The sequence below is a fragment of the Numenius arquata genome, chromosome 12 (genome assembly GCF_964106895.1).
Source record: "Numenius arquata chromosome 12, bNumArq3.hap1.1, whole genome shotgun sequence".
Taxonomy (NCBI): domain Eukaryota; kingdom Metazoa; phylum Chordata; class Aves; order Charadriiformes; family Scolopacidae; genus Numenius; species Numenius arquata.
In genome coordinates, this window is record NC_133587.1 from 38,501,430 (window position 1) to 38,528,036 (window position 26,607).

General features: G+C 40.0%; 1 protein-coding gene across 2 annotated transcripts in view; it reads left to right on the forward strand.

Annotated features, from left to right (window-relative positions):
• XYLB (xylulokinase) overlaps positions 1 to 26,607 on the forward strand; it is an 86,649-nt gene that overhangs the window by 52,981 nt on the left and 7,061 nt on the right. The window contains exons 16-19 of one of the 2 annotated variants that reach the window (XM_074157180.1): positions 14,424 to 14,482; positions 18,346 to 18,433; positions 20,689 to 20,783; positions 23,280 to 23,292. In XM_074157180.1, coding sequence (XP_074013281.1) covers positions 14,424 to 14,482; positions 18,346 to 18,433; positions 20,689 to 20,783; positions 23,280 to 23,292 — 255 coding nt within the window. The remainder of the gene's footprint in view (positions 1 to 14,423; positions 14,483 to 18,345; positions 18,434 to 20,688; positions 20,784 to 23,279; positions 23,293 to 26,607) is intronic. The other variant, XM_074157181.1, reaches the window with a different exon arrangement.

The following is a 26,607-nucleotide window of genomic DNA, read 5'->3' on the forward strand; positions in this document are numbered from 1 at the left end:
CGCCCATGTGCAGGTTATGGCTCTGTGATCTCTATTAAAAGATACTCTCATGCTTTTTAGGACCCCAAAAAAGTGACCAAAATAGTTAAAGAACAGTCAGTGACCAGGGTGCCTAATATTATGGTTGAAGTTCTTCAGTAGTTGGATTATCTTATTAAAAAATGATTAGATGTTATAGCGGGAATGGAGTGCTTTGAGATCAGCAACAGAGCTGTGAACTGGAATCAGGAGTATCACTGAGACTGTCATCCAGTGCCTAAAGACAAAAGCATAATTACCACAAGAAGGTCATTTTTCTAAGCAAAGGACAGTTGTAAACTGCCTTTACCAGGAAAAAATCGGTATTTGTTGCATTGCATCATTGAATTATTCATCAAGATCAGACACTTTCTTGTTCAATTTACTTTGTCATTTTCTTCTAGCTTATTCTCAGCAGTTTGGATGAAAATATAACACAGTAGCACCTGCTTACAAGAGACATTCAATTCACTAGATGTCTTGATTGGAAAGACATTTGCTTTGGCCCAGGCTAAAATCAAATCCTCTTTGTTTTAATGGGATATTTATGTTTTATGGACAAATAAATAGAATTGGTGTTACGATATCTTTCTGTTAACCTGTTCCTATTATTTTAGTGAGTTATGTCAGGCCCTTAATTTAGAATAAACAAGATTTCCTCATAGATCAGATCCTGCATATTTTCTTCTGTTCTATACAGCCTCTGTTGAAACAAGTAAGTGTTTTCCCAGCAGTGAGATTTGATTGTCTAGAAAGGTGTAAACATTCCTTTTTCTGAAATTGCTTCATGTATATAGGTGAAAATAACCCTCTCTTAGGAAATTCTAGGCATGGTTAGATTGTTTCAAGACCCTAGTCGGAGTACTGAAATGAGTAAATAATAATTTCTCTGTCACTTCACACCATTTTCTTCTTATACACAAGTACATAGAGAAACTCAGGTACACAAGTAGATCAGAATCTGCCCCCGTATGTTCCTCTCACCATGATCCCTTTCTTTTTCTCTTTTGTTGCTTTCCCCCATAATTTACTTCGTTTGCATATTTTAGTGTTTCATACCATGGTGCCTGAGTCAATTTTCTTTTGAATAATTAAACAGGTACATGCCCTTGGAAAGTCATTGCACCCTTTATTGCCACTTAATGTGTTAACTGTAAGGAATTGGGAAAAGATGTTGTGCATTTTTGTTGACTGCTGTTTTATGCGAGGATTGGATATAATGTAGTGAGTGGGACTCAGAGAATACGCTGTATTTTGGTGCATGTGGTGAACCACATCTTGGGTACCCAGAGGATGTACCCAGACTGAAAAACCTTGTCCTTTTTGCCAGATCAAATGAAGATGAGAGAAGCCTCTTACTTTAAAATAAAATAAAATAATTGATTGATAGAATCAGTGGCTATTCAGTGATGTCCCATGGACAGGAGGAGTTTTGCGGCTTTTTAGTAATGGTGAGACTTCTCTGGAGGGGTGGCAGAGTCAGACGGGGGATTGGGGTGGGTGACGCGCTCCGAACTGCCCTGGGGATAGCTGGGTTGACAGGGAAGTCTCTGTAAGCAGTGGAAAGCTCCGGGTTCTCATTAAAACCCTGAGCCAGGTGAGTTTGAGCATCGCTGTGCTACAGATGCAGCTCTAGCAGCGATATTACAGGGATTTGTTAAGATTGTGCTGGCTTGGACAACTGAGTCACTGTTTCCATTGTAGGAACAATGAGCACGCACCGGGGTAGGCCAGTGACAAAACATACTTTGCTAAATTGCATTTTATTTTCCTATTGTCTGGTAGTCATGCTTTACTCCCCCCCCCCCGCTTTTGCTAGCGAATACTCTTAATTGTAAACATATCTCAGTGTCTTTGGTCACTCTAAATGACATTTAAATGTCGGTTTGCCTTCATTGCTCATTCAAGCCCTGCTCTTTGCAATTAAGATGCTACTAGAAATTTATATTGATTTCTGGGTGGGTGTTTTCCTTAGGATAGGACAAATCTCTACTTAAACGTTACAAAATAAAACAAGGCAGTCTGTGTTCTTTAATGCCAACAAATAGGCTGCTGGGATTGTTTGATTCGTTACTCAGCGTGCAGTGAGTGCCGGGGAGAGATCCCGGCTGATCCCTGCAGCCAGGGCAGCTCCTGACTCCAGCTCCATGGCAGGGAGGTGAAATCTCTGCTCCAGCTGTCAAAGGCAGAGAACTCCTTTAAAAAGCAAAACTTCTGCTCGGTCAAGCTTGAGGAGAAAGTGCAGACTGCAGCTTATGCTTCTGATGTTTGAGTTGATTAATAAATGTGGAAATAGAAGGAAAAGGTTATGACAGGGTGGTTTTGGATTCAGTGCAATCGATAGTGATTTATTCAGAGAAAAGGGACTCCACCCATCAAATGGTTCTCTTCTCTTGGCCTTTGGAAGGGCTTATTGTAGAATTACTTGGCTGCGATTAAAATTTCCCTGTGCCAGTGTGCCTGATGTGTTCAGCCAAATGCTAAATTGAACGCGTCCAGTTTTGGGGTTCATCGGTGGGAGAAAACACGGGGAGTATGACAGCAGTTTATAAAAGAGCAGCCTCTAGAATTGAAAAGGTTAACATCTCAAGGAAGGCTACAGGAGCAAAGCATACCTAAATAATGATCATTAGTTAAAATGTGCCTTGGAGATAAAGAACTGTTATAGATTGTAAAAGAGATTATCAGAATCCCTCAAACCAGACAGTGTTAATGATGCAGATCGTGAAATGTGTGGTGACTGAGATTCAAATGCGTGTTTTGATACGGATTGTATGATCGCTCATCAAAAGCTTCAGACCTGTTGTTTTTTTCAAGAGTGTTTTCTTTACTATCTGAATCAAATACGTCAGCTCCACAATCTGTGGCAGGTTAATTGAAATGCAGTGAGAGTGCAAAATCTGAATCAAGCATGAGGTTGGCAAACTTTGTTCATCCTTTTATTTATGCAGATCTTTAAAAGTAACCGCTTAGCTTGAGAACTGTTGATGAAATTAGTGTGATTTTCCCATCATTCCTTAGATAGGAAGGATTTGGGCTGTATGGAGTCTAAAGGAACAATTTCAAAGATGTCATATTTGATTGGATTGAGTGAATTTAGAGCAGGAATTTGAGGAATGTCTTATTATTGTAATATTGTAGTTACTTTTCAGTGTCCAGTGATGGACTTCATCTCAGTTGAGTGAAATTCTGCAAGTGGCATGCCAAAAATACCCCAAGGTAGTTTTTGCTGTCTCCCTTTTCCTCATAAACCGTTATTTAATTTTATATGATTGAATTTGGTGACATTTAGTGCACATTAATGGGAGGAATTTATGGTGCTAGCTAAAGCAAAGGGTATTTCAGGTTCGTTCTTTGTGAGCTGTTCTTGCTGTTCTGCCAAATCCACATGCACCTCTGCCTGTTAGAAACCTGTGCTACACCACGCCAGAGCTTCTAATTGGGCTCCTGCCTTAAGATTAAATGGTATCTTCAGAGGCTGCAGGAGGAGGAAAAAACACCACCAAACATGAACTTGTAAAAGCCTTTGACCTACGGTGTGAGGGGTTGAAGACGGCCTTTCCTTCTCTGTAGCTGGACCTTTGGTTCCCATTGCAGTGGTCTCTTGGGGGCTTTAACTTTTGTTGATTGTACAGGACTATGATAGCAACTAAGGATGGTTCAGGTATTGGGATGATCCACCAGGTCCATGTACCCACACCCCAGCTGGAGGGGATTTGTGATAAGGGCAGGCACTGAAAAAACCCCCTTTGCCATCAGAAAATCCCCCCACTTCCCAGTAGCATGAAGTTATTTGGGTGTTTGGGAGAGGATGTTTGTACTAAGGGCTTGTATTGTTCAGTACCCAACAGCGTACCCTTCCTAGGTCTAATATTTCATTTAAAAGCAATTTGCCTGAATAAAATAAAATATGCATGATGGGTGAACACAGATGAGGCTCTGTTAATGTATTCTAATTAACTTGCTAAAAATATTTTAAAATCTTAATAAGCTTAAAGAGAATTTCTGATGATCAGATGCAATGTTAATGAGCATGGTATAAAAACATAAGAAGGTAAAGTAGAGAGCTGATTGGCAGTTGCAGTGTTGTCTCTCTAGCTAACATTTTTCTTGTGCAAAAGAAAGATCTTTGGGTTAAATTTTTGCTTTTGTCTCGGTAGCTAATTTGTCAAGATCTATTTCTAGAAAGCTTAATGAACAAAACATTAAAAAAAAAAAAAAGAATTTACCTGTTTGATTTGGGGTGGAGTGGGGATTTTATTGCTTAATTATGCCTTAGAAAAACACACTGAGGACATTTATAATAAAGTATCTGTGTTCTTTGTGTGTGGGAGAACGACTCTTTTCCTTTTATATATGCCATAAATCTCAGATTGTAGTTCTTTTTCTCTCCAGGCTATTAGGTTTCTGCAGACTGTATTTCATTCCTTAGCACCTGTAGTTGCTTGGCAACAGCATCCGATTTACATGAACCCAGCCCTGTGAATGAATAGTTACCTGGAACCTTTCTGCGCAGAAACCCCGAGAAACATAGCGGTTCTCCCATTCAATATGACAATTATTAGGAAATATTAATTGCTTCTCTCTATTCATCTTTCTGTAGCCTTTATTTTTCAGTCAAAGGGGAAAGAAACTGTATTCTCTGTTTAGTTCTAGCCTGCCAGAGGTCACAAAATTCATTTATAAATAATCCACTTGGAAAGCAGGGGGTTTATTGATAACAGAAGACTTTAGTAGTGCTCAGAGCCCCAACGGGTACAAGCGGTCCCCAGCACTGTATTCTGTAGGTATGGAAAGAAGGAGGTTCAGAGGAGTGAAGTAACCCACCACAGTCACGTATACAAGGTCAGCAGGGGTTTTTTTCTGCTAGTAAGTCTGGTATAGTTCTTAGGGAGAAAAAGGAGCAAATGTTTCCTACTCAATATATTTGCTTCCCTTCTTCGCATATGGAACTTTATTGAACAAACAAAATAAACAGATTTTCTGCTGCCTCAACCTAGTGTTTTGCAAGCAGGTGCATCCTCCTATCAATTCATTTTATTCTTGTGAAGTGCTTTACAACCTGTAGGTTATTTCTATTGAGAGGAGTAGGAGGTATTAAAGAGAAAAATCAAGAAGAAAAATTCTTCACCGGGACCAAACACAAAAAAGTCTTACAGGACTAGAAGAGCTACAGGCAATATTTGTGGATGCCAAAATAGTTGTAATAATTCTTTTGAAAAATCTTGTAAAGAAATCACCCAAATTGCCTTGTTTTGTAAGTTCTTTTCTGTTTTTCAGCTGGCTTATCCTTTGCAGAAATAAAATGATACTTGGGCCTTGACGCTTTTCTGTTGGGTTTCTAGAGGCTGTTGTTAGTGTTGTTGGTGAGATGCAGAGCCTGGTCCTGAGGGGAGCAGAGTGGTCCTGAGATCTGGTAGAGATCTGGTTTGCAAATCTAGATACCAAACTGAATTTTTTTCCCCCAAGTTTATAGTGGTTTGGGTTTCTCTAAAATCAAAATACCTGGTAGGATGCTCTTTCCTCTCTTCACCTAAATGTCATTCAAGGTCAGGTCATTACACCTTGTACTTTTTAATTAGATCTTGTGGCCTTAGGTAATGCTGAATTTGCAGCTGATTATTATTATATTTTTCTCCTGTGGACATGTCTTGCTACTGATGCACAGACTCTGGAGATTAACTAATGCAGAATCGAATGCATTTGTGATCTAAGTAATGAAGAGGTCTTTGTTCTATTCTTGGTTGTTCTACTGATTTTGTGCGACCTTGGGTGGCTCATTTGTCTCCCTCCTTACTTTTTCTCATTTTAACCTTCGATGGATGGTGTCATGTTGATTTGCCAATGTCATTTTCTATTTCCCTTAGAAGATCTGCAAGGCGGAATATTGGTGTATTTGGACAAATAGTTTTTAAAAATGAAACAATGATGGTTTTTGTGTTTCTAAATAACTCGGCAGCAAGCATTATCTAGTGATGTGTGATCTGTGAAGCCGCATGTGGTAATTATACACATCAGAGTTGTGATAGGCATGGGAGGGTGTATATTTTGCTGAGTTTCAAGTACGAATTTCTCATGTGTCAATATTTTGAGGAAACACTGAGCTGTGCTGCAATGCTCGCAACAGAGCACATTGGACCAAAAATTGGTTGGTTTTAGTTAATGGAAAATGCCAAAGGTAGCAATTTCTGGAAACATCTTGCCTGCTTCTGACTTTGGGTGACTGTCTCACCTCCAGTCCTGGGAACTGAGCAGCAGGAGCTGAGAGTTTGCATTTCCTGGGTTCGCAGAGGCACTGATGTGTAGCTCAGTGCAGAGCCCTCCTGGACTCTGGGGCTTCCCGTGACGGGGACCGTAGGACACCTGGCCTCCTACCACAGGACTCCACAGAGCACGTGTCTGTTGGAGCCACGGATCTTCAAAGCCAGAACATTCTCCCAAGAAGCTGGTCAGTTTTGTAGCACAAGGCTCTCTGTTATTTATCAGGAGTTTTTATAAACTGGCATTTTCCTACTGGCATTTGGATTTGTTGGCAAACTGAAAGCATGTGGTATCAGATACTTCTAGGGCAGACATTTTTATTGCTCTTACCAGCTCTGCTCTTTTTGGATAGTGGTTTCAGTGGTGAAGATACGTCTGCTAGGCACTGGTAGTATACCAGCAGCACTAAGTATCAGTGGTTTGTGGTCTTGAAATGATGCCTTTTAATGAGTACTAGAACTTAATATCCTTATCTTATCAAAAAGAAAGACAGGATGGAATTTAATTGTGGTCTGTAAGTGCCAACACGTAAAGGGGAAACCCAATTCTTTAGTAATGTTTTAACTGGGAGGCTAAAGCCACAAAGATCAAGTGACTAGAAGTTTAAAGAGTGAAAATCTAAATTATGGGAAAAGTACAAATATTTGAACTTTAAAGGTGTTAAACAGGAAAACAGCCAGTAGACACAGTAAATTCTCTGTCGCTTTGAGTCCTTCAGCTGAGGTTTTGTGTATTGTTCAGATTCCTGTAGTTCAGTGAATGCAGACCTGGGCTTGGATGATGGGATCACTGTGAAGGTGGTGTGGTCTCGTTAAAGCAGATGGTCTGCTCAGACCTTTTTGCATTTCTGGAGCTCTCTGTAGGTAGGTTATTAAATAGCTGAATGCCACAGCTAGATTTCAGATGCTCAGTTTGGTTCTTCTCTAGGTTTTGTTTTCAGTCTGGTACCACTTGCTTCAGAGTATTTTTTGAGAATTGTTTGATTTGTCACATTGGTTCCAGATTTCACGTTTATTTGCTGAACGACAGGAATTCTGCAGTGGAAGGTGAAGGCAGAGGTGTTGCCAAGAGTCTCTGAATAATTGTGGAATCATGGAGTAAATCAAAGCAGTTTGCACTTTGTTGTGTTAAGCCTTTAATTGGAGCCTTTACTACTTTACAGATGTTTGGACAACTGCTGAATAGTTTTTGTGGTGATTAGTATTTTCCACAATGCATGCTGTTTTTAAGTTTCACAGTTCTTGCCAGATCCAAACTTTGGGTATCAAAAGAGGAAAACTTAGAGTGACCAAAAAAATAAAAAATTAAACTGAATATAAGCCAATTCTATTGGTACATGAACTCATTTTACCTTACTAATTCATGGAATGTATTAGTTATTTTTTCTTTAAGGAATTAAATCAGAACCAAACATTTACAGAAATTAGAAACAGCAAGTGTTTATTAAATTATTTCTAGTATAATGTCTTCAGGAGAGGACTTTTCCCCAAATATGTTTTCAGTCTTGACCAAACAGATTTTAATTGGTCCTTCTTATTTGTCTTCCATCTCTTTCCTTAAAAGCTTTCAGAGAAATATTTTTCCAAAATATTCAGTCTATATCTACAAAAAAGTTTGGTCTGAATCTGCTGCCTTTTTTTTCCCCTGCTGTAAACTCTAGTGCTGAGTTGTGGATTTTTTTTTTTTTTTAATACATTACCATTGGAATTTATCCCAGGCTTCATCAAAATATTCTGTCAAATAGAGATCTGCGGCTCAAAGGAAAAAAAAAAAAAATCACAGTGAATTGATAAGCAATTGCAACTCTGCAGTATTTCTACAAGAAGTGCAAATGTTTCAGAGGTCTCATTGTGAGCGTGTCAATGTATATGTTATAACAGTTATGACTATTGATCTGCTTGTTCCCAAATAAGTTGTTCATGTACCAAAGTTTTCCGTGCTGTATAACTCTAAAGTCAATGAAGCTGAATTGTCAGTGGGGTTGTATCTTGAGCAGATTTTGTTTCCTGTAGTACATATAGTCTGTGTGTGGTTTTGGGTGATCTGCAATAATTTAAGGTCCTGTTAAGAGAGAATTTATGTGCATGTTTTTCTATGTTTATTTTTTCTGAAATCCATCGAAAAGGGGAAGGCTTTGAGTCAACATTAAATTTTAAATTCCTATCTGAAGTGGATTTTCAGTTAGCTGATCTGGTGTCTTTAAGCTTCAGGTTGTGAAATAGGAAGTTTTGTCTTTATTGAAGCAAGGTCTTAGGAAAGCTAAATTTGGCATCGTGGTAAAGAACAATTTCTGCTATTAGAAGTTGTTTGAGACCATAAGGTGACCTGGACCAGTAGCATACGAGTCTTGATGACAGATACTGGTCCTACTCTCTTTTACTTAGGTGCCTGAGCATCTACTCCTGTTAGTGGTATTATTTTTGCCTTACAGCAGCGTGAGCAAGAAGAATCATGCCTGTTCTCCCCTACGCCATTGTAGAGACTTTATCTATATAAGTAGCATGAATGTGGAGAATATTAGCCGTACTTGTCCTTACTGCTGAGAAAATTGAGGCTTTTTTCCCCCCTGTTGAATTACAGCTGGTGTGATAGTAGCTGTAGCCTTAGAGGCTGATGATCAATTCTATCCTTAAAAGTTATTTTCCTTCCCCAGGCACTGCATTTAAAAAATAAGAATAAATTATATGCCTGTAAAATTTCTGAAATTCTATTTCCGTAAGAAAGAATTGTCAGAAATTCTATTTCTGTAAAATTTCTACATTTGAGCAATTGAAACCCTTAATTAAATTAAAGCATGTTACAAAATACGAAAAAAATCTTTGCTTATAAGTAAGAAAATAGCCAACCTGTGTGGCAAATACGGCTTTTCTCTGTAATAAATTAGCTGACGCTGCAAAGTGAAAGTCAGCAACACTTTTAAAATATAGTTTTTGTGAACAGCTTTTATGAATTACTGTATTGTTTTTAGAATTGTAAAGCTGGCTGAATTTGTTTGAATGTTTGGCTTCAAGCTTGTAATTTATTCACTTGGCCAGTTGTATTGGTCTAAATTTAAAAAAAAAGAAAAAGGAAAAGAATAAAAAAAGAATGCATTCCAGTTTACATCTGCCTCAATCAGGTAGATATTGTCTAATATGCTGAAGGCTGGTTTGTGGCAGTCTTTTTTTTGCTCTGTTATGAAATACTCGGAGATGTCAGAAGTGCTGCAGCACAACAAGTACAGAAGCAAGTGCCTTTGGACCCAGTCCTAAAACTCACAGGGACAAAAAGGGCGCTCAGTACCTTGTACATTTTCATATTTAAAAGGGTATAGACAAGAGAAGCCTTTTACCGTTGCGGGAGTTTTATTCCGCAGTCTTTATATGAATAAGAAAGATTAGCATGAGTTTTGGAAGCATTAATATGCAAGGAGGACGATTTTGGAACATTAGTTTTATAAATGGGACAAAATAATCATATATTTTTGCTTTGTTTTTCTTGAATGAAAAGCTAGAAAATACTTTTTTTGAAATTATAGTGTTTGGAGTTAATCAGAGAGATAAAGGAGGGGCTGATACTTTTCTCGTTGCTTGCAAATTGTAAATTGCAGTTATTCGCAATCATGCTTATAGCTGGCGTGGGTTCATGTGCATAATCAGCTGCTTTTTGAATGCATGTTCTATTGTTCTCTTTTATTTATGGATTCAGTTGTGATGAGAAAGACGTTATGAAGTTGTTTGGATGAAGCCTCGGAAATGTCTTTTAGGAGTTGTGAAAGTCAGCGAGTGCCTGGAGTTTGGGGCACAAACCGGGGCTGTGTGTAGCACTGGAAATTTCAATTCAAAAGTTGAAGAGTTTTTGGCCTCAAAATGGAAGTTCAAATTCCGCTTTTGGACTTTGCGGTGCATGAGTCAGCAAAATCCTGGACTGAGGCAGGCAGATTGTTACCGTCCAGTTGAAATACAGCCAGATCCACAAGCCCTGAGGTCAGGAGTCATCCCATCGATTCCAGCATCCGGACCCGTGAGCAGTCTGATCTGACCCCGCTCCTGGTGGAACAGGAGGCTGAATTGCTGCCTCCGGTCTCCTTGCACAAACGATGCGGCAGCAGACTTTTGGTGCTAATTACCAGCCCTAACCTTCTGATTGATGAGAGTTTGCTTATGTGATTATTTTTCTTAATAGCTATGGTTATGTGCCAAGATCATTAGAGCGGATGTCGGACTGCTCAGGGGAGACTCAACCTGTGTTACTGGTTCCACCGTCTCACTTGCTGAATCCACTTGGCCAATGCTCTTTGAGTCTGCATTTTCTGAAATCTTTGTTTTCCCCTCCGCTTTTTGTCTTAATCTGCTTAAACTGCTGGCTTTTCTGGGAAGGCATCAGTTCTGTGTTTGTAAATACACAGTGATGCAGGACTTCAGTCTTTTTGGGACCACTGGCGATGGCTGAACACAAATAACAGTGATTTCTCTCTCTTCTCAGGGACAGATACCACCCCACCCTCCATGTGCCTCTCAGTGAAAGCAATATTTTGGCTGAAAACAAGAGCCAGGAGGTGAACTTTAATGTTACTCAGTTCTTGCTGGGTCTCTGTGAAAGGCAGAAAGGGGGTTGTTGTGTGAGTAGCAACATACACGGAGTGGGCTGACTCCTCAGCCTCCTGTGGGAAAGTGCCTTATGCTCAGTCTCCCTGCGTGAGTGACTTTCTTCACTTGGGCCTTTCCCATCCTCCTGTCCAGTGGGAATTATTATTTTAACTGAATTTTGTTAGATCAGCCACATTCCACAGCAGATAATAAAACTGTAGATTTGCATATTGCAGGACGACACCATGCCATGTGCAGCTGCAAACGCTTCCTAGATTGGGTTAAAATTCTGTATCAGCTCTCTAAAAAATCATTAATTTTTAAATAGGAAGGAAATAAACTGGTTGGCTAGGTACTATGCAGGGAGCTTTTAATTAAAAGACTTTTAAATCTGATTCTCTTGACTGTCAAAGAGTTGAATTAATGAATTATGTTTGCTACAGTTGTTGTTGGTTGTGGTTTTTTTTGTGGTTTTTTTTTTTGTTTGTTTTTGTGGGGTTTTTTGTTGTTGTTGTTTTGGTGGGTTTTTTTTTTTTTTTTTAGTAACACTGTATTTAAGTTCTTTCTGTGCACTGCCGTAGGGGATAGATGGTAGCTTCTGACAGATTCAAACGCAGCTGGCTGAGTGAGAGCACTGCTAGTGATGAATGAACGATGTCTCTGTTAATGCCTTGTATACGTAAATGATGGGCTGGCTTGCTTTATTTATAAGATGTATCAAATTACACATCTCGGAGCAAATGTCCACTCTTCAGTAAAGCACACAATATTGGCATTAAAAAGGCAATCCCTGAAATCAGTGATCAATGCATTTTCCTTGCTCTCTGGAGAGAGATGGAAGTAAAAGGTAAATCTAAAATTCAGCAATTTCAACAAGTTCTTTTGGGACCTACTCCTCATCTGTAAGAAGAGACTGAAGCTCAGGCAGGGAAGCTGCTGTCTCTGCTGTGGCCGTACGCAGAGTTGATGCTGGAAATGCAGCTCACCAGGTTCGCTGAAGATCACTCTTCCACGTGGCCTGGATGGATCAGTCCCACCAGGACAGCGGGTCAGGTTGTGTTGTCAGACAGTGATGGCTGAGGTTCGCTGGGCTGTTACCTACTGGGGCATGTTTTGGAGAAGCAAGCCATCTTCATTCTCCTCCACTTCAAATAATTAATGGATTTGCCCTTTGTGTAGCTTCAGCCTAGGATTATGGGTGTTTTTACTGTGTATCTGTGGGCTCATACTCATGAGCTGATCCAATTTAGAACTTGAGATGTTCAACCAACATTAGAAAATTCACAGTGTAAACTAAGTTCATTTCTTTTATCAAGTAGGCTAACTACATACTGAAATAATTCTTAGTGTTTTGCTATGAAAGAATTAGTCTGGATTAAGATGGGTGTGCAGATAACTAGGGTGTTAAACACTTTTAGACTTGAGATGTTTTTGCTCTCTTAGTTGATATCCAACTCAACTGATAGTAGGGTAAATGCGTACTCATGTGTGGTTTGTATTGAATGCACTGTAAATTCACCCCTACTTCTCTTAGGGTAATTTATTTATATAAAGCATCCTGAATTACAGTTGTGGCATAAATTGATAATGTCGCCAAAACCTGAATCGTCTGATCTAGCAAGGAGTAAGTCTCCTGTCCAGCCCTTGATTCCTGATGCAAAAATGTGATCTGTTACAGGGGCGCTGGAGTCGCCTCGAAGGCACAAATCAGCCCTACCTGGCCGATCAGTTAGGGTGCCAGGGAGAGCAGACCGAGTGGTATATACCGACAGAGCTCGGAAACATGGAAGGATGTGGAACAGAAACCCTGAGACAGAGAGCTGGCGTGCAGATGGAAGTGCGAGAAGCAGCTGAGCCAAGATACATTTGCAGTTTTCACAGGAGGGGTTGCTGTTTGGCTTGACCACTTCTGTATCATCCACCGTTCTTTCCTGATGGTGAGAGCCCAGCGGTTTATTAAGCCCCTTCCCAGTGGCAGTGAGGAGCAAACATGCCTTATTCTTTGGTTTTAGCTGCCGTGAAGTGTAACAAACATGTTTGTTTCTCGCTCTGTCTTGCTGACTGTCTCTGAAATGTGGTGTTTTCATGTTGGATGTGGTACTTCTGCAAGAATTTATATTTGCTACAAGGTTTAGCAAGACAGAATTGCGACTACTAGGCAAATCGTTTAGAGTTTGGTTTGGTTTCCAGGAACAGAGGCTTACTAGTTACTTTTCACTGGTTTCTGTGCTGTTATGTTGTTGTGATAATCTTGGCAGGGATCTGTCACTCTGTGTTGGTATAATTGAAACTTGTTTTCCCTGAGGAATCACTCTGCTGTTTGTTTTATTTGTTTACTGACATTGACAGAGATCCTAATGGCTTTTAAAACCCAATTTGTGCATCACTGAATATCCTCCAAAGAGGAAAATAAAATTAAATTTATCAGTAAAATAGGATCCCCTATGCAATGCTTTGTCTGGGTCTTAGACTCCACCTGAGCACCTAGCTGTTTGTCTAGAAATCGCATGGTGAGCTGCATCTTCTCCTTATTTCTAATTCTGTCTCCAGGGCTTTTGTCATTAAGATACTTAAAAGGATAAATGACAGTAAGTTATTTAGGGCATCAGTGTAAGTTGACCAACTTTGCCTTGTGAGAAATAAATTATCTTTAGCTTTTATTAAAAAGGAGGTTAAGATAACAAAGCAATAGCCACAAAAAAATTCTCCTTTTGGGAGGGTATACGTGGTGGTATAGCTTATTATTGTCATAAATCAGGGTAATTTTATATATATATATTTTTTTAATACAATATCAAAGTATTTATGTGTTTATTTTGGTTTAAGTCTTTGAAGAATTTCAGTGAGATCATTTGGACTACTCGCATTCGTAATACCTTGCTGAATTGTGGTTATGGATAGATGTATGGCTTGTTGCATGCCATGCTCCAGAGGACCATGCACACAATAAATGATGAGGCACAGGACAGACATTAAGGACTAAAGGATGTAGGATAATTTTTTTTAACACCCTCACAGCTGTGGGTTTGTGTTGGGTGAAGATTCAGAATATTTTTTTTTTATTTTACTGAAGTGACTTAGACCATGTCTAATTACCTTTTGACACACTTCCTTGTCATTCAAGCATACAGGGATTGCCCAGGTTTCAGTGAACTCTGACTGTGAACGTCAGGAGGAGATAAGTTTGGAAAATACTGCTGATTTTTAAAGGTTACCTGTCACTTTGTATATATACAGCTATGAGCCAAACCAATCTGACCTCAAACCAGAGCTGTAGTATAGTAACACTCTGCCTTTCTTACTGTATATCTCTTTGCAAATCTCCCTGACTTTGATAGCACTGCAATAGATCTGCAATATTTATTTTGCCTCTTCTAAGAAAGTGTTCTAATGTGTCTTGGAAAGGTGGGTAATTAGTCTTATCTCCTTTTTTACAGAAGGTAAATTAGAAGTACAGAGAGAGAGAGAGCCCAGACCATCTGATTTCTACCTCCTTCTTCTCATTGCTTGGTTCAGTAGTGCAAATCCTGACAATATTCACTTTCAGTCTGATCTATATGTTGTGTTGCATTGCAGTGTCCAGAACAAGGATTTTGGCTACTGGTGGTGCATCCCACAATAAAAAGATCTTACAGGTAAGTAGAAAATTAAATCCTTTGAACTGAACTTGCAGTTACATCTGCATTTTTATTTTGATGTACTGAATCCAAATCACTGCAGCTGCACAGGAGAGTGTGGATATGGGATTTTGAATCTGCTGCAGGTCTTTGGGGATTTTCTTCAAGTTTAGCGTGGAAACCCTAGTGTGGAAACCCTTAGCCCAATGCTAATTTTGTATTGAACTTTAAAGGATTTTCTTACACTCGACTAGTTTTATGAAGGTGTATCTGAAGCACTGGTGATTTCCAGGTCTCATCACTTACATCAAATAATTCGGCAAAGAAGTCAAGACGAGACTTGATAAGAAACCTGAGATTTTTGTAGTTCAGATCAAAGTTGCACCATGGCTTTAAACTAGAGGGAGATTTTGGTCGTGCTGAACACTCAAACCCACCCCAACCAAACAAAAAACCCCAAACAACCCCTCAAACCTGCCCTTGTTTTTCTGAGTATCTATTACTTATTAGCATTGTGTCACATATTGCTGGGAGGCTACACTTCTGTATAGTCTGTCCTCTCCCCACCTTCGTCTTCTGCTGCTGTTGCTGCACATCCAGCCCTGGTTAAGATCCTTCATCTGTCATCTTGAGAACCGAATCCTGCATCCTCTCTCTTTCTGCCCACTGAGATATGGCAATGACTTGCTCATGAGTGGTGAGAGGCCTCTCACCTGGCTTTTGCTATCACAGAACTAGACATCTGGGTTGGGATTTGTCTTGCCCGAATCTGCGATGTGATGTCCGTGTATGGTCTGTCAATCCTGTAATAGTCAGGGGACATCCAGTCAGTTACAGTGCAAAGGAAACCAGATGGCATTTTAACTTATCAAATGTAGATGTCTCCCTCCAGGTGAGCCAAAGAGCTTTCTGTGATCCGCTGGCTGCCTTGACAAGCTCCCCTTTAACAGATGTGTAGACACTGAGCCTGGAGCTAGATGTTTACACCAAAAGGCACCTGTCCTGGGCTACGTCCTGGCACTGAAGTTAGTGAACACAGGGTGAATTGCTTTCTGGAGATGCCAGTCCCTTTCCATACTCTAGAGAGAGTCTAGAGGCCAGCCTCAGCTATGCAGCATACTCTTCAGCAATTGCAATCACATGAAAGGAAGCTCATCTGCTCTGCGAAACCTGAGCTGGAATAAATGGAGGTTGAAAAGCTAAAAACTCTCTCTCCCCTAAGGCATCTAAACCACGTGTTTGTATAACCATTGGTTGTGCAGCTGATTGGGACACAACAAATTTGGCATGTTTTGCCTGCAGATGTCACTTACCTTCATCTGCTTTGGTTATTTTGCTTAGGAACTTGACGTTGGAAAATTAACTGATAGGTTAATTGCTTAAAACATTGGTCCCTACTGGAGTAATTCTGCTAAGAATATGTCAGCAGAGAGATTGGATTAATAGATGAGCTTGTTTTTAAAGCAGTATTTCCAGTTTAGGTGCCAGGAGGATTTCCTTGCTATGGAATGAAGGCAGAGAACTGAATGTTCTTATAACATGTAATTCTGCAACATACACAGCTGAAAAATTGTGGGGAGGGGGGAGTGGTAGCTGTGGTGCTTGCTCTTAATGTGTAACAATACAACTGCTTTTAAAACTCATTAGAAGTGTCTTAAAATAATATGATCAATACAGTGTCATCCACTTAATTCAATCACTGGTTAATTGGATCCTCCTTTTTAATTTAATCCAAACCTCAGAAACCATATCGGTTGCATGAAGAATAACAGCTTCCATCCTTATCATGGTCGATTTTGGATAATTTGTTCCAGGGCTACAAAAGACTATCATTTAATTAATCAACGTTCAGTAACTCCTATGTTTTACACCGCAAAGGAGGCAACTTAGGAAAATCTGTTAAAAAAATATAGTTGGGCAGCTTTCTCCACAGTTCTGGGAAGCTTTTTATAACATATGTGGTGCTTGATTAATGACCACATGAAACAGTGAAATATTTTTAACAGTAAAACCTCAAACAGCTTCTTTTAAAATTATTCATGAGAGCGCCCACAGTTTCAAATGACTTACTAAGTATATGAACTTTGAATAATTTTAATTTTATAATCATGTGGCACAAAAGGTAGTTATTATTTGTAGTATTACAGCACTTAGTAGCATTTAGTATAGACTAGAGCTACATTGTAAGGGATGTATAAGGCTCTGCAGAGATGAAAAAGGGAAAAAAGACCAGACCTCATTGTCCGAAGGAATTGTACAATTCAAGCTTAAGACAAGAAATACCTATTAGAGATGAGATGAAGAAGCAGATGGGGAATGTGCTGAAACAATACGGTAGTATTGGCTGGCAGGATGGGCAGTGGAACCAGCACTCTGTGACCTTATCATTTCCAGAGGGCTTTTTAATAGATACCATGATTAATTTTCCATTTGTCCTCTAGCATTGACACTCGTGTATTGCTCAGTGCTTGCTTGCAAGCAAAGTTAGGCAATACAGACTTGGCTGTCTCACCAGAAGAGAGTGCTTTAAGTGCATAAACTCAAGCTTTCATTGGATTCTAGTTAGCAACTAGCCACTTTTGTTTAAAGTTATGAAAATTGGTGATTTTCAAAGGTTTTGATTTGCAGACTCCCCACAAACTTTCAGAGAAAGAGGCAAACTCCTTTAGAAGTGTCACATACTTTTTCTTTTTTTTTTTTTTTTCTATAGCGTGTGTGGATTGAATTTCTTAGTCATCTTTTATGAAGCCTGTGGGCCCATAATCAGTAGGGCTTGTAAATTCCTGGATCGAGGTTGCAGATCACTAATCCAAATCAAATTATTTGGATTCGTGGACACTGTGGCATTATTTTAGACTTGATTGTATTGTAAATAAGGTGATACACTGTTCCCTTTGGCAAAAGTAATAAAACCAGCACAAGTTAAATCTGAATTCTTACCTGCTTCTTGCATTGCTCAGCCCAAGGGGCTCCTGCAATCCTAGAGATGATGAAACCAAAATGGAAAGAGTTTGTTGACAATGTTTTTGGAAAAGAGTTATTGAACCTCCCGTGTCCCTATCCAAATATGTCTTCATTTTTCCCCTTTTGTATCTGTTTTCTTAAACCTACACTGTGGGGAAGAGCATGTGTACTCAGTGAATGTGATATGCCTGGTGTTGATTTTCAATGCAGAATGATGTGTGGTCAAATAACTTTAGTATCTGTTGCATACTGTAACAAATTCTTTGCCTGTAAAATTTTATTTGTATTGCTCAAGTCAAGCTGAGAAATGTCTTGGTCTATCTTCATAGCTAAGGATCCCTCAAATACAAGAAAATTCCTGGTAAATGTAGAGACTGTGTAACTAGCTCCTGTGTCATTCTTCCTGCTAATGCTAATATGATGGGAATGGTGGAGCTGAAGAAGACAGGCTTAGCAGGCCTTCATACTGCTGAAGCTTCTGTTTTATCACAGTTGAGAACTGAGGAGCCGTGACTGGTTCCTCTCTCCTTCCTTCCCTTCTGGCTAATCCATAAACAGGATGGAAGAAAACAGGCAGCAGTTGTGGGTCCCTGATGTAAGCCTTTGGCATGGGCTAATGAGGGAGACGATACTTGAACCCAGACTCCTCTGAGCTTGTGATAAAGAAGCTTGGTGAGAAATGGGTGAGAAATGGGACTTTGTTTCCTGGCTGCAGTTGCATCTCCAGCTCAGATTTACCAATGCCCTGTTGTGTAACAAGTTCAAGGCTCATTGTTGCCTGCGGTGCTTCTTTCCATGGGTCCCCAAATGCTTGGCTGGGGTGTACAGTAGTTATTTGTTTTCCTAAGCAGTGATAGGGGATTGCTTATCCCTTGTCTTTCATGGACATGCGTAACCGATGCTTTGATCCTTCCTAGGTCCTGTCTGATGTGTTCAACGCACCAGTGTACACTATCGATACCGCCAACTCTGCTTGCTTAGGAAGTGCTTACAGAGCAATTCACGGTGAGACTGTAAGGAGATACTTCTGAGCGGTCTGGGCATTTAATTTCAGTTGGTTAGTGCTTGGGATTAACATTACTGAAAATGAGGAGGGAGAATAAAGCTGGGTGGATCTGACTGGAAGGTCACTCAGGTCAAAGAGGGTTTTTTGCTCTTAGTACGGTTGGATCAGGACCAAGAATAACATTTACATTATAATTCAAGTCTGGTGGCTGCTTCTCAACCAAGGAATAGGGCCTGGAAACTGTTGATAATGGACAGGGAAAGGTCTAGGACCTTAATGTGTTGAGCTGCTACCCCATGTGTTCCTCTTGGAGCAACACAGCCAACTGAAGGTGTTGGTGTAGCCTGCGGTCACAGTTTGTGGACCAGGCTGTAAACTGGATTGCTGAAATGGTCAAACCAAACAACAGATCAATCCTAGCAGAGAAGATCAGAGAGGGTGGGGACAATGGGACCAGTAATACTGTTGGCTAAGTAAACATTATTAAACCTATATCTTCCAGCTTTTAAACATAAAGATGGAGGATATGTAAGGTGTCCTGGGCTCCACGCTTGAGTTTGCACTTTCTCTTGTAAAAGCATAAATCTTGGGATGCTCTTAGCTTGACCAGGCATTTTACTTGCTGTACTAAATCACTCACTGCAATGCAACAGTCCAAGTCCCAGATTTAAAGTGTTAATTAACTTATATCTATTAATGCATGCAGGTGTTTGTTAAGGGTGGCCCATCAGACATTTAAGAGTTGAATGCCAGGCAGGAAATTTTATTAATGTATTTTAAAACAATTTCTAATATCTTACAACTAAACAAATCAAGGAATGTGTATCAAATTCTGAAGTCCTTATTTAGGCCAACTTTTATTAGTCTCAGTTTTTCTGGTTAGAAGCTTAATATTTGGACCTTAAGACATGGATAGGTTCCATACAAGTTCATGTAAGACCATGGGATTGCAACAAGCATGGAAAAGATAACATCAGCCATCAGAAGAAATCAGCCAAGTTTTAATTTTGGAAGCAAATTCTGCTGTCACATTATAGCATCTGAAGACTACACGCTCTCTTGCATTTGAAAACAGCACAGAAAATTGCACAGCCAAAACTTGTCAATGTGTTTAACTTGCGCAGCGTGCCCTCCTCTTTATTTCCAGAAAAGACACAAGGGTTCTGTCAGGCAAAGTACGCTTTTGCAGGACAGTGGAAACAGAACTGTTAGATTATCAGTATGTTTGAAGCCATGATGGGACCATTTTTCCACCTTGGGGGCCAAGTTTCCAAACTGTTTTTGTCTGTACTCAAACTTTGCCTGCTGCTTCAGAAGCCACCAGAAGCTTCCCAGCACCTAATGCTGCAGGCAAATTCCTTGTCCGTGAATGCATGTGAAATGTGGAGCCGTCATTGAAGTTCGTGAAGATATTTCGTATGCATGGAAGGTGTGCTTTCCCTCTGCCAGTTTGGCATATGAGATCTTGAGGCTTGGTTGACAGAGCGTTTGAGTGAAGATTTCGGATGCCATGCTGATGGAGGGACTCCTTAGCTCAGGTACTCTGCCAGCCAAGCCCCAGGGGCGTGCTGTGTGTGTTTCTAAGTGGCATTTTTGATTGATGCTTTCAGCTGACTCACTCTTGGCCGGGCAAAGGAATTGAGTGAAAGTGAACACTTGCTAATATAAATGAAATATCGATGGCAAGGGCTCCTTAATAATATTACAGTGTACATCTACAAGTAGGGTGTTCCGCAGTTAGCCTGGTGTTCCTCACAGGTGTAACAAGCAACTCCTGAAATGCTGTGATTCACTTGAAAAGCAAAATGATGTAGTAGCAGAACTCCCCTGTTATTTTGCTTCCTTATATATAAATATATTTAGCAATTGGTAACATGTTTTCTTGACAGTGTTTTCATTTCTCTTGCTTTTTTGTTTAGTCACATTTTTTCCTTGAATCCCTTGCTTCCACATATTTTTGTTGCTGTTTACTGTACTGTTGTAGCCATAAATAATTACTGATATTGTTGAGTAGCATTTCTGCTGCTTACCTATTCTCCAGGGTACGAATTGAGTGATTGGCAAAAACTCAATCACAGAGTCTCCGCTTCCCGGCCTCACGCACTGGAATGTAAGATCTTCTGCCATTTATCCTTCAATCCTGAATGCTGACCTGACCAGGGGAGATCAATATAATGTATTAATTTGCCAGGGAGTCAAGGCACATCCCTTATTGTGCTTTTTGCATTGATCAGGCTTGTGATTCTCATTGCAGGGCTCGTAGCTGAGACGAATGTGTCCTTGGCTGATGTCGTGAAATTAGCACCAGAGCCTAGATTGGCTGTTACACCAACAACTGGGGCTGAGGAGGTAAGCAAACTTGGGAATACCATTTTTCTTTTAATTTCCTGTTTGCTTCAAAATGTAGTGGTTTATGAATTCTTCTAGTAAAATAGATTAATTTAAGAGACATTCTGTTACACAGTTCTTTTTGAAAAGATTAATTTGATTTTGAGAGGTCTCGTGCTGTAATGATGCGATAATCTGAGTGATCGCTCCATCCAGTTATCCTGTTCTATGAGAGATATTCCGCCGCCCCCCCCCAACTGAGTGTGATCAGAGAGCAAAATCTATTCTTTAAGGGACAGAAAAAAAAGTTATAAAAGAGATTGACAGGTCAGTCAAGATGTAATTGATAATATTGATAGAATAGTCTTGACTTGTTTGCAGCAAGCAGCATGGAAAAAGATGTGGTGACAATGCTGTCTGCTGTCTTGGAAAACATGTCCCCAAATCCTTCCTGTCTGATCTTAAACAGTGGTCAGCAATTGTATGTCTTCACTTCGAGCTCCCAGTTGGAAAGTGTGCCAACTGGGAGGATTCATTAGGCATAGGTCTTTGGTACCATGGCCATCCTGGGAATTCCAGCATTTCCAAAGGTGAAGCTTATGCTTTATGAGGCCGCGTAGATAGAGCAAAAGAAATAGTCATTCTTGCTAACTATGTGGTTCCAGCCCCTGCAAAACGGAGGAAGGAATTGTTGTCTCAGGCTCTCCGGTGCAACTCTTCACCTCTCACTATCAAGTGCAAAAGGCCTTAGTTTGCAACAGCTTCTGAAATACAACGTCCAGTAATAAATAAACAATACAATATAGCAAGGTTCCTAGAGAGCACAAGTTTAAATAACCAAAGGTGAACCTAACTGTCTTCAGCCATGCCAAAACTTCTTTTACATCAACACAGCCCTGCGCTCTCCATTTATGAGATTTGGATGTGCCCTAACTAGAGGCAACAAGGTTTTAAAGCTTTTATTTAAACTGGGAAATTAATGATCTGCCAAAACTACTAACTCCCAGCTACATGTGTAGTGGAGCACCAGATATCATCATGAGTAATAATAGAAATGATCATGCTGCATTGTGCCTGCCAGCATATTATTTAATTATTAACTGAGATGGAGGAGCTCAGTAATCGAATAGAAGTCCCCTTCAGAAATATTAAGACATTGAATAATTTAAACTTGATTGATCTGATCTCATTTACTCAACCTTCCCCCTCATTTTAAAAGATAAAATAATTAACAGCAATGGCCTCTGTCGTGTGTGAGTTGCAGCCGAAGCCTACTGCAGGAGCAGATCCCCCGTGTCTGATTCAACCTCACGTCGCTGCCCTGTTTCCCCCCCCCCAAAAATGCTGTCTGCTGAAAAGCTGCCCGCCTGGCTCGTGTGGAGGTGGAGAATGCTCGGAGACCTGCTTTTGACCCCCCCGGTGCTGCTTCAGCTATAAAACTCAAGGGCAGGGAATACAGCTGTCACTCACAGGGGCCTTGCAAGAGCAGCAAGCACCTTGTACCCCTGCAGGGGCCAAGCCGACCGAACTGGAGAGATCAGTGGGGAATTCATTTACCTCTTTCTGTTTTACTGTCTGCATAAAATGGCCTGGAAGCTAAAAGAGTTAATTATCTCCCTCTCGATACTTTTCTTCTCCTTTTCCACTTGGTTAGACCTGGCTCTCATAGCACATCTTTTTATTAGTTTTAAATGATGTACAGCAGTGAATTATTGCCCCAGTAGATAGGAGTGAGTGATAGAGAAGGTAGTGGCCAAACAGCATGAAAAGAATAAGCGTTGCTGCTCTTTAGCTCAGCTTGCCAGCTTCATTCCATTAAAAGCAGCTTCTTGCAATTATGTGTTCCGCACCATTTTTTTTTTTTTTCCTTCCTGTCTTATAATTTTGCAGTTGATGGTGGATTCCCTGGCTAGTTTCATGGCTGTGAAACTGCAGAAAGCCAGAGGGCCTGTCAGTAATACAGTGTGTTAGCATGAACAGTGCAGTAAAAATTCATAATGTGATGAGTCAGTTTGATTCTGTTTTTTACAGAGCTGCATCTCCCTGTCCATCCAATTTCATTCTGTTGAGGTTAGAGGCTTTCACTTAAATGACGGTTCTTTTTATAAACTTCAAAGTCATCCTGAGGTTAAGTTCTGTCTCACTGAGGAGCTCTTCTGAAAAAGTCTGGCTAACCAATGCGAAATTCCCCGGACCACTTCCCTGCATTTTTTGGACAGCTACAGCTAAATCTTGGCAGGATGGAATAAAAACAGGTCATAACACAGCAATCTGCTCTGGTTTCATCCTTTCTTCCTGGTATAGGTCGGAGGCAACGTGTTAGATCATTGGAGGGAGGAAAACCTCTTATAGACAGAGGTCAGAGAACAGTTTGATGTAGCTTCCTTGCCAAGGCTTATGGACACAGTAGGGCTTTCCAGGAACCAAAAATGCAAAAAGAGTTTCTTTGGTTGCTGGAGGATCATTTGTGATAACGAGCGTGGTTTCAAAAAGAAAAAAGCAGGACATGCAAAACAGCTCTTATGGGCAAGTAAAATACAGTCACAAGATGGGAGACATAGAGCTTGTGATGGGTGATGAGTTAGTTGTAAGGTCCCCATAAGTTCCATCTTCTCTGGCAAAAATGTGACTGTATCCTGTAGCAGACCATCCTGCCTGGAGGAGACCATTTCAAAGAGTTTAAATCACTCTCTGTGCCTATGACCCTAAGTCTCTTAGTTGAACCTGATTTTGCAGTATATTTGTAGGGTGTGGGGGCTCACCCAACTTGAGCTTCTAATTCTGTCAAGACCCAAACAGATCATAAGGTACCCTGGTGGTAACTATCATGGTGGCAGTCTTTGGTCACTCACTCAAGCAGGCTAGTTGAAGTCAGTCATCTGTGGGTTAACCTTATTAATCCTTCTCCCCTATTTTCAAAATGGTAAAAGTTAAGAGTCATCAACTCTCTGGAGCCTCCTCCCTCCCTCAAGTGAAAAGATTAATCAGAACCACCAAGCATGACAGAAATAACCAAGAGAATCTAGAGCAATAAATATATGTTAACAGACAGAAAGAATCTATTATTCTGGCATTAGAATGCAGCTCTATTCTAGTAATCTATTAAAACAGAGATGGTTGGCTAGTTGGTTAATTAAGCAAAAAAGCATGAGAGAGAACATGATTATCTGGAGTTGATCACTTGTGTTTATACAAGCGGTGTGCCTATGATGTACTGTCAGATTTATTGTAATATTACCATGTCGAGTTTTGTAGGGAGAAGGTGTAGTGCAGTTCACTACCTCTGGATGTTTAATTTTTGATTGCATTATTGACTCTACTGAAATGTATTAATCCTGCAAAAATTTCAAGAAGGGAAAATGTAGACTTAACAGGTTTTCTTGACTTTGGTGAATTGCCTTGTAAGTAGGTGGATTTATAGAAGTGACCCTATTACCCAGGAAGGTTATAATGACCTATTTATTGATTTAAAATAATGATATTTTTGTTGAGTTAGATTTTTGGAGGGGGGAGGTTGTTTTCTAGAATTGGTTTAGGTTGATAATTTAGTGCGAAGTAGGTAATAATAATACAACCACAAAAATATAATAGGTATTGATGGGAGTTTGATTAAGGTGACTTGTGTAGCCAATAATAATTGGGTTTTTTTACCTATTAAACTGATTAAGATAGGCTTGCAGAATTTATCTCCAAAGTAAATAAAGTGACAGTTTGAGGTGTGATTCTCTGGAGGAGTCTTCAGAGTATTTCAGGACACTGTCATGTTCTTTCTGCTTTAAGAGTATTCTTTCTTTGTTAAAGGTGAAAAACTGCTCCGATGTAAAAAGAAAACATCTGTATCTCTTGATTTCTTAAGCAAAATCTCTTTGAGTAATTTGAGTTTGGTTTAAAAATAAAGGAACCTATCAAAAGTAGCAAGTGTTTGTGAAAGGCTGATTAATTTTAATCTATTCAGAGTAGATTAAATGTACTCGGGTAGATTAAAATTAGATAATCACCAGCATCATCTTTGTAATTTGTAAATTTTGAATTGCTCCAATCATTGGCTAACATAGCATTGCAGGAGAAAGAAGGATCCATGTGGATTGTCATTTGTAGTAAAATTTGTAGCTGGTTTTGCTTTTGGAGGGCAACAGATGTCCTATGGGACAGTGTCCCATTGTCCCAGACACTGTACAAAGAAACAGTAAAAAGCCCCGTTGAGTTCATAGGCTGGTACTATGGTGAGATACAGTCTGAGGGTGACATATTTGATTTAGACTAGATAGACTTATTTCAATGCATTTTCCAGGGAGGGCAGGTTAAGTTTTTTTCTCTGTTATAATGCAATATTTATCATTAGCATTTTCTTGGGAATGTCAGAATATGGCCAAATTGTCCCAGGAGAGAAGTTTAGGGTTTGTAAGTGAAGCCATCGGAGTACAGCTAATGTTGTGGAGTAGGCTGTAGAGATAAGCGGGAGAAAAGGCTGTAATATAGCAAGGACAATTAAATTATGGACAATAATAAGGTTCATGTTGTGATACATGTAATTACTTTTGTTAAATATCATGGTCTGATATATTAGGTTTGAGGCTATGACAGAGAGTGAATTTATGTTCTTGAGATTTTATGCATCATTGAGAGTTCTTTATTCCCTTTGGACCTCAATTATAAAAATAAATCTATATAATTGCCTCAGGAAAGAGGCTCCTGGAATCACTTAGGAGGAGTTGCCCGAGGTTCTGCAGGGGCAGTTCAGTCGCGGCAGATGTGGAGAAGCATCTTTCACAGCCACGTCTGTGTGTGCGCTCAGGCCAGGTTCTTGGTCGGTGCAGTTTGGCTTTTCTTCTCTGTACTTCATGGGAGCCACACTGCTTTGGCCCCAAACTTCAGCTGGTGTCAAGCTGGTGTGTAAAATACTCCTTGTGAAAAGCTTGTGCTGTGCTGATCAGCCACGATGTACTGGTGGTATTACAGCCAGATTCCCCGAGGAAGAGGAGTTTAAAACTTTGGCTTAGCTCTCTGAACTGCACTGCTTTTTACCCCAAAATGAGAAGGAATAGAGTACAAGGAATAGTCTTAATTTTTAGTTTTCATTTTATCACATGGGCCATAATGCAGCATTTATTTACACTAATGGCTGGAAAGCTTATTGCAAATGCCTGAATTTTCTCAATTAGCAAGCTAAGTGCTTAAGTCCAATAAACAGGAAAAGAAACTGTATCAGTAAACGTGGTTGTTCATTTATTTTGACACATTTTAATTTAGAGTGATTTATTAACAATAATAATTCCCAGCCTTCTGGTAAATGTGCTGTTGTGTATTTTGTAAAAATACTGCTGGGTAAGTAATTCGGAGCCTGCTTTCTCTGTGGCTGAGCTCGCTCACCAGTGCAGCTCTGTTGTGCTGAATCTTTGTTGAGAAGCACCTAGGGTTTATCAAATTTACAGAATAGCAGCCTAAGAAATAGCGAGGCTTGATTACAGATGCTTCAGTGAATAAAGGAGCTGTTTTGTTTGACATACTGATACTCCCAGTATAGCCATAGTTGCCGGCTCAATATTTTGTTTACTCTGATGTGCATATTTAGCAGAAATGGGAGCAATAATGTGCTTTGGGAACTTGAAAAGAATATATATACGTACTTCACTGAACCCCCAAGGCCCTTGTGTAGGCAGTTAAAAAGTCCATGCTGAGTCATGTGGCATTTCATAATAGTGGTGCATTTTATTTTCTAACCCCATAAATCTGCGTAAATCTTCATGGATCTCAGTATCTCTGCCCTGTGGGGCAGAAGAGTTGGGGCGCGCACACCTTGCCCAGGGTCACCGAATGAGTCTGTTGCAGAGGCAGGAGTGAGTAG